Here is a 12,489-nt window from a genome sequence, read left to right as displayed (position 1 = left end):
AAGGCTAAAGCAATCCTTCCACCTCAGCCTCCTGCATAGCTGGGACTACAGGTACATGCCAACATGCCCAGCTAATATCTTTATTTTTTGTAGAAATAGAGTCTGCCTATGTTGCCCAGGCTGGTCTCAAACTCCTAGGCTCAAGTGATCCTCCTGTCCCAGCCTCCCAAACTGTTGGGATTACTGGCATGAGCCACTACACCCATCATATGTTTTTATAATTTCATCTTTTGTTTTGATTCAGTGGGTACATGTGCAGATTTATTACATGGGTATACTGTGTGATGCTGAGGTTCGGAGTATGAATGATCCCATCACCCAGGCAGTGAGCATAGTACCCAATAGGTAGTTTTTCAGCCATTGCCCCTCTCCCACAGTAGTCCCCAGTGTCTTTTCTCATATTCCTGTCCATGGGATTCAACATTCTTGATATCATTTGTGATTCATGGGAGGAGGTCAAGACAGTAACATTAACAGTTTGGAAGAAGTTGATTCTAACCCTCATGAATGACTTTGAGGGTTCAAGACTTCAATGGAGAAAATGATTGCAGAGGAGATGGAAATGGGAAGAAAACTAGAATTAGAAGTGGAACCTGAAGATGTGACTGAATTACTACAATCTCATGACAAAACTTGAACAGATGAGGAATTGCTTCTTATGGTTGAACAAAGAAAGTGGTTTTTCAAGATGGAAACTTCTGATGAAGATGCAGTGAACAGAATATTACATAAATTTAGTTGATAAAGTAGCAGCAGAGTTTGAGAGGATTGACTCAAATTTTGAAAGAAGTTCTACTGTGGGTAAAATGCTATCAAACAGCATCGCATGCTACAGAGAAATCTTGCATGTAAAGGAGGGTCAATCAATGTGGCAAATTCCATTGTTTCAAGAAATTACCACATCCACCCCAACCTTCAGAAATCGCCAACCTGATCAGTCAAGCAGCCGTCAATACCAAGGCAAGACCCTCCACCAGCAAAAAGACATGAAAGCTCAGATGATCATTTAGCATTTTTTAGCAACAAAGTATTTCTTAATTAAGGTGTACACATTTTTTAGACATAATGCTATTGCTTACTTAATAGACTACAGTATAGTATATTTCTTTTATATGCACTGGGAAACAAAAGAGTTTGTGTGACCTGCTTTATTGTAACATTTATTTCATTGAGGTGGTCTGGAACTGAACCCATAATATCTCTGAGGCATGTACTATACTTTTTAAAAATATATTCCCAACAGATAAACTTTCAGATTGTGTTTTTATCAAGGCATAATCATTGATGATTTTCATCTAGAAAGTTTGTTCTGAGGAATAAATTTATGTACTGAAGCTACAGAAGGTGGTGAAGAGGTGGAAAACGTAGAATCTAATCATATCATTCAAACACTTTCACCCACGTCTGCATTTCTACTTACCTCCTGACCCAAAAGTGCTAGGTGAACAAGTTAATTAGAATCAAATAATCCATCTATAAAGAAGGGCTGGAAGCCAAATGCAGGGGATTCCTTATGTACATGCAAGTGAGTGACCCCATCAGAGAGCCATTTCTTCTGGGTACAATCTTGAGGAACCAAACTCGTAACATGTTTTGACAAGGTTAAATGTGGATTTATTAGCTCAGATGTAGCATTTGGTTAGGTGAGGCCTGGGTCACTGGTCTCCAGAGAGAGGTATGCAAATGTTTGTTTTTATGTTATCCTCTTAAACCTTAAATTTTCTACTCTATCACATCTTTTTAATATATGTGAAATATTCATTGATATGGTTTGACTGTGTCCCCACTCATCTTGAATTGTAGCTTTCATAATCCCCTCATGCCATGGGAGGGACCCAGTGAGAGCTAATTGAATCATGGGCAGTTTTTCCTGTGCTGTTCTCATGATAGTGAATAAGTTTCATGATGTCTGATGGTTTCATAAAGGGCAGATCCGCCACACATGCTTTCTTGCGTGTCGCCATGTAAGACATGCCTTTGCTCCTCCTTTACCTTCCACCATGATTGTGACGCCATTGCAAGGCTGCTCCAGCCACATGGAACTGTGAGTCCATTAAACTTCTTTTTCTTTCTTTTTTTTTTTTTTAATGGAGTGTTGCTCTTCTTTCCCAGGCTAGAGTGCAATAGCATGATCTCAGCTCACCAAAACCTCCATTTCCTCGGTTCAAGCAATTCTCCTGCCTCAGCCTCCCAAGTAGCTAGACTTAAAGGCATGTGCCACCACCCTCAACTAATTTTCTATTTTTACTAGAGACAGGGTTTCTCTGTGTTGGTCAGGTTAGTCTCAAACTCCCAACCTCAGATGATCTGCCTTCTTCAGCCAAACCTCTTTTTCTTTTAAATTACCCAGTCTCGGGCATTTCTTTATAGCAGTGTGAAAATACACTAATACATTCATGTACTAGCACATAATAATGAATAATAAGTTATATACACGCATATATTAGTATGCAAGTGGTGGGTGAGCATAATGTGTATAAATTATATTTTTTAACATACTAACTCTTTAAGTCAATGAGTGATTCATCAAAACAGTATGGAGCTTAGAACTTTAGATTTCTGTTGTTGATGGAGCTTTGAGAGTGACTGGGGCTAAAAGTTCTATGAAGTATGGATGGAGCATGACTTTGATCTAATACTTGGCCTAAGTGTGGGAGATATTGGCCAAGCTGAATCCTGGGAAGGTGAATGGAGTCCCTAGTTTGGTAGAGTATAGGATAGAGATGATTGGACCGGGGAGGTGACTGGCCCAAAAGATTGAGATGGTCTGGGAGAAGCAAGTATCCAGGGTATGCTAAACTACAATTAAATGGGTAATGTTTTATGGAACATTTGCAGATGTAGCCTAAGAAAGTTGGAGTGGAAGGAACCTAAGGAGTCTAGAACACTTAAGAAGAGAATGAGTGTCTCAAAAAGAAAGAAGAAAAAGAAGAAAGAAAGAAAGAAAGAAAGAAAGAGAGAGAGAGAGAGAAAGAGAGAGAGAGAGAGAAAGAAAAGAAAAGAAAAGAGAGAAAGAGAGAGATCCTGGAGTCCTCTTGTAAAAGGAAGGTGGTCCCATTGAGTAGAACATGTGTGGCCCAAATCCTGGGGGTAGGGGCAGAGTAATAGCACAGATGGGGGCAGCGCAATAGCAATTGAACATGGCCAGGCAATGTGCACCACAGCTGAAGGAGCACTTGGGGCGACAGGCAAGAGAGCATGTGTGGGGGGTCTGCCCTTTATGAAACCATCAGACTCAGCCTAGGAGTCTCCCAAGAGCACATAACATCCATGCCCTTTCGCCTATCATCCTAAGCAGTAACCTAGTAGGTTCTCGCAGTAACAGAGCACAGGACAGACAGGTTTCAAAAGGAGTGGTAGGGGGGAGTCTGGCTATCGTGAGCTATGAATGAAAGTCCTAGAAGCTTGAATGAGACAGCCAAAGATAAGATAGGAGCACCCTGAAATTAACTCCCCTCCACCACCGAGTTTTGCAGAGGGTTGATTCTGCCTAAACATGGTATCTACTTCATGGCCAATTGTGGCATATTATGATAAAAAGCTATCCTTCAGACATTGAGTCTCTTCTGTCTCCCGCAAAAGAAAAATAAACATGCAAAAAGAATAATAAAATTAGGAAAAAAAAACAAGTTAGAAGCATTTTAGCTAGTATGTTCCTCTTTTTTTGATCGGAATACAAAGACATTTCATTTTTGTCTTTTTCTTAGTGAATTATTAAATTTCTTTGGCAATAAATGAGAAAAAGAAGAGCAAAGAAGAGATCTGGGCTGTAATGGATACTGGTTTCTACTTATCTTTCTGATAATGCGAATTCGAAACAGTTCAATCACACTTAGCCACTACAAAAATTCGTACTAGTAACCTTTTTGTAGATGATAAAATACAATATACCCAGTGGACATAAACATGTTCAAAAGGTTTTTTCCTGCAGGTCAGTTTTCCCTCCATAAACAGAGGTGAAGTGAACATATGATTGGGTTGATAATTCTGTTGCACATTGCAATTCACCCAGCTGCTTGTCATCCACAGAAATGAGGAAGATGGGTTTTAGGTTTTATTTGTCATGTGATATTAATAGCCAGATGTTTTAATGGCATCTTATTTGAAGTCCATTGATCCTTTGAATATGTGTAGAAAAGCATGGCCATCATTTTTCACCTGCCCACATCTGAACACATCAGATACCATGGAAAAGACAACAGAAGAAAAACATATACTTATTCTAAGAGCGACGTTTAAGTGTCCTTTCTTCCATACGGCCCTGGGGTGTGATAATGTGCTAGGGCCTGCTGTGTTTTCTGGCATGAGCTCCCATCTCTGAGGGTCCTGAGAGAGACAGTGGATTGATCCTGGAGTCCTCTTGTAAAAGGAAGGTGGTCCCATTGAGTAGAACATGTGTGGCCCAAATCCTGGAGAGGCAGAGCAATAGCACGGATGGGGGCAGGGCAATAGCAGTTGAACATGGCCAGGCAATGCACACCACAGCTGAAGGAGCACTCGGGGGTAGGCTGAAGTCATTGGCAGATGCATCTGCTGCTGCTGCAGGAGGAATTGTTCCCAGCAGTGCTGGAATTGGCTCTAGCTGGATCCCAGGTTCTGGGATTCTGTCATTTTCCTTTCCTCTGGCTGCCTGCGATCCTCCCATTTTACATGGAGTCTGCAGCCATTGACGTTTAACTTATTAAAGGACTTCTCTGCAGCCACTTGTGCAGCCTGCCCTGTGGAAACCTGGATGAAAGCGCACCATTGTCTCTGCACAACAGGGATTGTCCAGATCTCTCTAAAGAGGTAGAGATTATTTCTTAAGATCTGTCTCCGTAATGGTATCGCCCAGACCACTAACATCTAGTGTGGGGATAGACTTGTCTTCTGGTAGTTCCAGATGAGGCATGGTTAAATCCTACTATAGAAGCTTATCTGCTACAGGGTCATTGACTCTGTAATATCGATCTTTAATATCTGATCAGCAAGGGAATCATGTGGACCTGTAGGCTTCTCATGTCTGTATGGAAACTCCTCTCCTCTTTTACCCTCTCTCTTTCCCCAAAAGAAGAAAATGTGGGGCTTATTCCTTACGTAATAGGGCATGGTCCAGGCCAGTTTGTCCAGCATGTCACTGGTGGATGTGGCTTTCCCCAGCAGGCAAACTGGCCATCTTATAAAGATGTCATGTCATCTTATAAAGACAACTCCGCATCACAAACCCGGATGGGCAGGCCATGCTCCAGGTCTAAGAGGCAGGTCTGACAGACATGCTTCAGTCTTCTGCAGGTTTGACACACTTTATTCTTCTTGAAATGCATGTGGACTCCAGGGCACCAGCAAAATTGTGAATGGCCTGGCATAGATTTTGCATTTTTCTCATACTTTTCTTTGGTCATTCAGATATAAGAGTTTCCTCTAAGACATGTCTGATATGGAATGGAGAAGTATCCATCTTCCCAATGTTTCTTATTTAAGGTGTTGAAACCAAGACAGGTCACCATCTTGAGGGGGTCTTGAGGTAGTGGTAGCTTTTAGGTGGGAGAGAGAACGACCATCATCCCATTAAGCCCAGCTCTTCACCATTCCCCTGTTCTCAAGGCCCTGGGTGATTGCCTTTGACAGTATATGATTCTCCTTTCTTGATTCAAGGTGAAACTCACTTCTCAGGAATCCTCGTTCTCGAAGAAAACTCTGGATTTCCTGGTCTTTCCAAGGACTGTCCTGTAATACCAGGGCTTTGGTAGCCTGAGGCAGGAAGATTGCTTGAGGTCAGGAGTTCAAAACCACCTGAGCAATACAGTGAGACCCCATCTTAAACTGCATGCTTTTCTGCTAGCAAGCTGAGATAAATAACCTGGAAGTCCAGTTTTTTTCACAAGCATCTTTATCCAGTGACAAAATAACTTCCCTATAATGGCAGCACTTTGGGAAGCCAAGGCAGAAGGATCACTTGGGATCAGGACACTGATATCAGCCTGGATGCCATAGGGAGACCTGGTCTCTTCGGCCAGCCAGCATGGCCAGGGTGGCCAGGCTCACCCTGTAATTGTGACATTGCATCTTCATAAAATGCCAGCTTCCTGACTTGAGCTGACAGTTTATTTTTCACGGAGCAGCAAGAGGCCAGGACCCTCTCACAGTCTGCATGGGGTTGCCATGGTTATGTTTACCCTCCACTTGTGTGTATCCTGAATTATGGGACACCAAGTTTATATAAACCATAAAAATAAATTCTCCTCTAGATGTTCAAGTTTAAAATATCTCCTTTCCAATACATCTTATAGGTAAGATGTGCACAGCTCCCACTGTGGCCCTCATCCAACCAAATTCAATGGCGAAGGTGATCGGTATTACTGAGAACAAAATAAAATGGCATAGAATGTAAATTGACTGCCGAAGGTGATGTTGAAGGAGGAGGCAATGTCTCCATGGGACAGTGAGTTCATGATGAGTGACAGTACGGGTGATCCCCAAAGACACAGTGGGAAGGTGACAGTGGGGATCATGAACAGCTCTCAAGATAGAGCGGACATTGTAGTCCTGCCCGCCCCAGCCCATATAAGTAAGACAATAAAAATGAGTTTCTCAAGACAGAAAGACGGCATCCCCTTCCTGACGAGGCATCTGCTCACACATTCTCCTTAGCAGGGATATGAGCAGCCGGAAAGCAGCCACTGTTTCTGAAGGCTTTTTTCCAAACGTGTGAGGCTCTGTCTGAATTCTGACTGAGCTTTCCCCTTCTCTCCCCAAATATGGTCTCTCAGCTCAAAAGTTGGACAAGATCAAATCACCAGAGCTATTTAAACATCCTACTTTGGATAACACCTTCCAAGACAGCTAACGACTGTAGCTTGTTTAGACTCCCTTCCCATTCCCCTCATCACACACAGACTAGAAGCCAGGAAAATTCATCTTTCTCCTTAAGCCACCCCTCTTTACCATCTAAATGCCAGCCTGACTTAGAGTCAATTTCTAGATTTGGGATTGTTACCTTCTTCCTTAATCTCATAACAGCAGCCTCTCAGTGGTCAAGCTAAATCCGTTTAGCTTAGGTCTGACTTGTGGATCTTCTGAGGTGGAAAAATTTTTTTAAATAATTCTCATTCTTTAGAACAGCTGATAATAATGAGAAAAACTAATGGGCATTCATAAGCTGTTATAAGACACAGTTCCTGTTCTATGTATTATTCATTTATGCAAACTGTTGTAAAGGTACCAAATTCACTGTGTAACTGGGCTGGAAAAGTCCCTGAACTCAAGATTGCATTGGTATGCACATTTCTGAGGCTTGGTTCTGTTTAACATTCTCATCAGTGACCCACTTAAAGGAGCAGAGAGCAAGCTCATTAAGTTCCTAGATGGGAGGGATGACCAGAACATTAAAGAACAGGATTAGAATTTCCCCAGCCCTTGCCAAATTAGCAAAACTGTTAGAGTCAAATATGTTCATCAGGGAAGCAGAGTAAAGTAAGCTGACCAAATGCAAGCCAAGTCGTAGGAAGTTATTTTGAAACTGAAAAGAATAAGGATGCATAGACTTGTAAGGGAAAATGAACTAGCCCGGTGAAACCAGTGGTATTCATTGGGGCCTCTGCACACCTTTGCAATGGGCTCAGATCCCCAGTTTGTGAATTGGCCTTCCCCAAGATTTCTAAGAATTCCAGGGAGCTTTTCTCATGGGCACCTCTAGCTTCCGTTCCTGGTTCCACCTAATTAGCTTGGTTTTTGGCTCATTTCACTGTCCTTAGTGACTGTGTTACAAACCATGTTGACCCAGACATTAAAAACCATTTCTCTCCCATGAGCAGATAACAGCTTCCTGCAGAAGGGCCCTTCTATCTCTTTGACTGTCTTGGCTCTTGTTCAACTCTTCCAATTAAACTTCTACCCCAAGGAGCTTAACAAGGTAGTTTCCTAAATATAGACAGTTCTTTTCCTAAGAGGCACTCTGAAACCAGCTGTTACGACAATTAGAGGCACCTGTGTCCCCAGCAAAGATGAGCATGACAAAGTCACCAGCTGATAGTGCTATAGTCAGGGGATAGCAAATTCTGTGAAGTAGCAGGGAGTAAACATCTTTGGTCTCTTGCAATTACTCAACTCTGGTTATGTAGCATGAAAGCAGTCTTACATAACACATATAAATAGATGGCAAGGTCAAGGTCCTGGGGTGGGCCATAGTTGCCAACTCTTGCTAGATTCAGCTTCAGAATCTGTGACTTTCTGGAAGTCTTAACAACAATCTTGTCCAACCAGCTCATTTTACACCTGCAGAAACCAGGACCCAGAAAGCAAAATGACATTTGTGCAAATTCACAAGATAGTTAGGCCTGAGTTGAAACTTCCAACAGGTAGCTCAGTTTCCAATTCAGCACTCTTTCCACTGCACCATCATCAAGCTATTTCCAGAAGGTTCTGCAGATCCCTGCTTTAATTGGCAGAGCCTTTGCTAGAAATTTTCCCACTTAACATTTTGTGCAATGCATTCGTTGTATTATGTGTAGTACACAGTGATGTCATTCGGTAGCGTCCCTAGGACCCGAGATGAATATGTGACTAAGATTTGGGTGAGGCTGTCTCTACCTCCTAAAGGCAATCTAAGAAAATCAGAAGAGGCCAGGATAGATTAGAAAGGAAAGCTATGCACAAAGTTCAAATGATAATAGTTTTGTTAATTAAAGGTGGCATAAAATCTTCACATACCAAGAGGAACATTTTAAGGAGGGGCAGTTGCCTTTCATCTCCTATTAAAATAAAAAGAGCAAGACTGGAGGGTAGGTTAGATCACAGAAAGAACCTGCCAAAGATAACTCTGTTACGTGCAAGAACTGCAAGCCAGAGGAAGTCACAGAACTCACTTCATAGCCATATCTGATAGTTGCATCTTTTGGGAAGTGCTATGAGAAAGAGAAATAGACTATGATGACGACTCTTAAAATTCTTTCTCTCTTTAAGTCCCCTGAAAGCTGCAGGAAAGAACCCTTTTAGGAGCCAACAGGGATGCATTGAATCATTAACTGTTAATGAGAACAGGGCAGTTTTTTGTGTGTGTGGTTTTTTTTTTTTTGGTTTTTAAGAAAGTTGTGACAGGCATAACCTGAAGTGGATACTTGGGAAAAATAATTGTGCTGATTTCAAAGGAGTGCCCCAAATGATGCTCATTTCCATTGGCAAGATTCTGGGGTAACTGATGGAAAACCCTCTATTCAGGGTCAGAAGCTTGTAACCCCTTCCAAATATTTGTGTGTGGACTTGCTCATCGCTCTACCTCAGTAGAGGCCTGGGGGTTCTTGAGGTGGATGGTCATTGATCTTTAATTTGAAGACCCAGTAGCTGGAGCCTATTCCTCCTTGAAAGTCAGGGCCAAGTGTTTATGAGAACTCTTACTAACTTTGATAAAGATAAATCCTAGTGTACATCTTGTTACTAATTAAAAATGGTGCAATCTGTGCAAATGTTATTTCTGGACAGTACATTTCAGGAAACTATCCCACAGGATTGTTTATCCCAAGCCACAACTTCTCCAGAGTCTATTTTTCAAAATGACAAATTCCTCATGATTATTATTTTTCACTATTTTAATTTTTTTCCAGATGACCCAGGAACCTGCACATCTTGCGCTATGGGGTATCACATGTAAGTCTGGCCTTCCTTTTCATGGCACTAACTTTTCTGCAGTTTAAACATTACTGACTTAATCCTCAATCCTGTGATTAAAGTGGCCCTGTAGCCCGAAGCAACTCTGTCCTGTCAGACTATTAATGAGCAATTCTTGGATTTAGCAATAAGAACCCAGCTATTTCCTTGCCTCTAAAGGAGGCCATCTCTTTCTTGATCCTGGAAGTCATCCAGCCTGACACTGGTGTCTAGGAATCTTGCCATGGGTTACAAAGATTCAGGTCTTGCTGTTCATAGACAGACCTTAATAACATACCTGGTCCTAAGTAAGCTGTTTGTAAATGTTAGCATGGAGACCTTATCCTTAACCAGAGTGAAGGCTCCAGGGTGAAGCCAGGTGCTATGCTAGCTCTTAATCAACTCCTAGGTAACTTAGAGACATAGGCCACTAGGTTAAATGAAACACAGTTAACCATCAATCCCAATGTACTCTAATAAAAATCCACAAAATCAAAAATGGCATGTTTCAATATCACCTCCTCTTCCAGTCTCCCTTCCAGCACACCCTGTTGACTGTCTAGAAGAAAAGTCAAAGAGAAAGGAGATGCAAAGGAAAGGAAAGCCCTGTGTAATGCAAGGGCTGCACAGTCCCTCCCTGTCCTCCCAGGAGCTCAGGGGTTCTGTGATATGCAAAGTCTCACGACTGTTTCATCTCTTGATCATTCCATTGAGGTTGTCAGAGACACAAGGAGGATGTTAATCCCCTGAAGAGAAAACTGAAGCTCAGAGAGGGGTGAGATTTTACTCAGTTGCACCAAAAAAAAATAGTGACAGGTCTACATTTGGGACATTTGGGCTTTGGCAGGTCACCTCCTCTGTCACCACATTGCCTTTTCCCTCCATCCATGGAACCCACCTGTCCAAAAACAAATACACTTGAAATGTGGTAATAGGTGGGAAGACAGAAGGAGTGAGAACGACAGGAGAGAAAGGGAAGTCCAGTAAGCTGAAACATACTAAAAATGATCAGTTAACCTTATCAGTTCTTAGCCTTATGGTTTTAATCTAACTTTTCCAGAATAGCCTGCCATTTTCTACATTGACCATGTCTCACATCACTGCACTTCTGACACACTTTGGGGTTTTTTTCATATGTTTGATTTTGTTTTTAGACAGAGTATCATTCTGTGACCCAGGCTGGAGTGTAGTGGCGTGATCTCTGCTCACTGCAACCTCCACCTGCCAAGTTCAAGCGATTCTCGTGCCTCAGCCTTCATAGTAGCTGGGATTACAGGCGCACGCCACCATGCCCGGCTAGTTTTTGTATTTTCAGTAGAGACGGGGTTTCGCCATGTTGGCCAGGCGCTGTTAAACTTTGTTAAGCATCCTCTGTTAAACTTTGGAACCAAACCTGTCTGCCTCTCCAGCTTACCACAAGTTGTAAATGTGCATGTTTCATAAAACCCTCTGAAAAACAAATACCCTGAAAGAACATGCTCCAGTGTCACTAAGGGTAAAACATGAGATATGTGTTTCAAGAAACAAACACATATAATACTTGAAAACATTTAGCACCTTTGAATACAGCTAGTGAAATGCTAAACAGTAGAAGTTATTGCCAGGCATGGTGGCTCATGCCTGTAATCCCAGCACTTTGGGAGGCCAAGGTGGGAGGATCACCTGAGGTCAAGAGTTTGGGACCAGCCTGGCCAATATAGGGAAACCTTATCTCTACTAAAAATACAAAATTAGCTGGGTGTGGTGGCACACCTGTGATCCCAGCTACTCGGGAGGCTGAGGCAGGAGAATCACTTGAAACCAGGAGGCGGAGGTTGCAGTGAGCTGAGATCACACCACTGCACTCTAGCCTGGGCGACAGAGGGAGACTCTGTTTCGGGGGTAAAAAAAAAAAAAAGTTGTTAAGGAAGAAATGCAAAGGCTTCCCCTGATATCATGCTGATGCTTTAAAATTCATCAAGGGCGGCGGTCAACTTCAGTTCACTCCCCCTTCAGGTAGGCCTGCAATTCAGTAGAGTCTGAATTACAACATTTTACTGTATAATGAGAATAACAGTTAACATTCATAAAAATATTTATAAATAAAAGCTAAGGCATTTTGAAACTATTGTTAATAATCTGGTCACAGACATTTTAGTAAGCTGCTTGGACTCAACACCAAGCTATTTCAGGCCTCAGTGCCAGTTGCTATGTGACAAATCACACAAACAACCTTTTCACACAGACTTTGGTTAAAATCCCAGTCCCACCTTTAACTAGCTGTGTCATTTTGAGCACTTAAACTTGAGCTGCAGTTCCCTTATCTAGAAATTACAGATACATGATATCTACCATAAGAGATTTATACAGATTTCGATGAGCTAATACTTGACACATAATCAGTACTCTATAAGTATCAGTACCCCTTCCTTCTCCCCAGCCTTCTCCCAGCTGCTATGATAAAGACTCCTTGGAGGTCCAAAAGGAGGTGTTTAGTGACTTGGGTTGAGGGGGGCACAACAGACCAAGCCTGAAATTCAATTATCTACTCCTGTTGAAAACGCTGCACAGCCTGGGTGCAGCGGCTCACACCTGTAATCCCAACACTTTGGGGGGCAGAGGTGGGCAGATCACCTGAGGTCAGGAGCTCAAGACTGGCCTGGCCAATATGGTGAAACCCACTCTCTAGAAAAAAAAATACAAAAATGAACCAGGCACGATGGCACACACCTGTAATCCCAGCTACTTGGGAGGCTGAGGCAGGAGAATCACTTGAACCTGAGAGGCAGAGGTTGCAGTGAGCAAAGGTCACACCACTGCACTCCAGGCTGGGTGACAAGAGCAAAACTCCATCTCAAGCAAACAAAACAACAAAAAACCCTGCATAGA

At 42.4% G+C, this 12,489-nt stretch overlaps 1 protein-coding gene across 2 annotated transcripts in view; it reads left to right on the top strand.

The window, feature by feature from the left end:
- Window positions 1–12,489, top strand: part of PCSK5 (proprotein convertase subtilisin/kexin type 5) — a 463,699-nt gene that overhangs the window by 399,053 nt on the left and 52,157 nt on the right. For both annotated transcript variants that reach the window (XM_032290888.1, XM_032290887.1), the window contains exon 25: window positions 9,579–9,621. In XM_032290888.1, coding sequence (XP_032146779.1) covers window positions 9,579–9,621 — 43 coding nt within the window. The remainder of the gene's footprint in view (window positions 1–9,578; window positions 9,622–12,489) is intronic.

This window comes from Sapajus apella, unplaced genomic scaffold (assembly GCF_009761245.1).
Source record: "Sapajus apella isolate SASKATOON/1434 unplaced genomic scaffold, GSC_monkey_1.0 scaffold24, whole genome shotgun sequence".
In the NCBI taxonomy this organism is placed as follows: Eukaryota; Metazoa; Chordata; class Mammalia; order Primates; family Cebidae; genus Sapajus; species Sapajus apella.
This window is presented reverse-complemented; position numbering and strand designations above follow the sequence as displayed.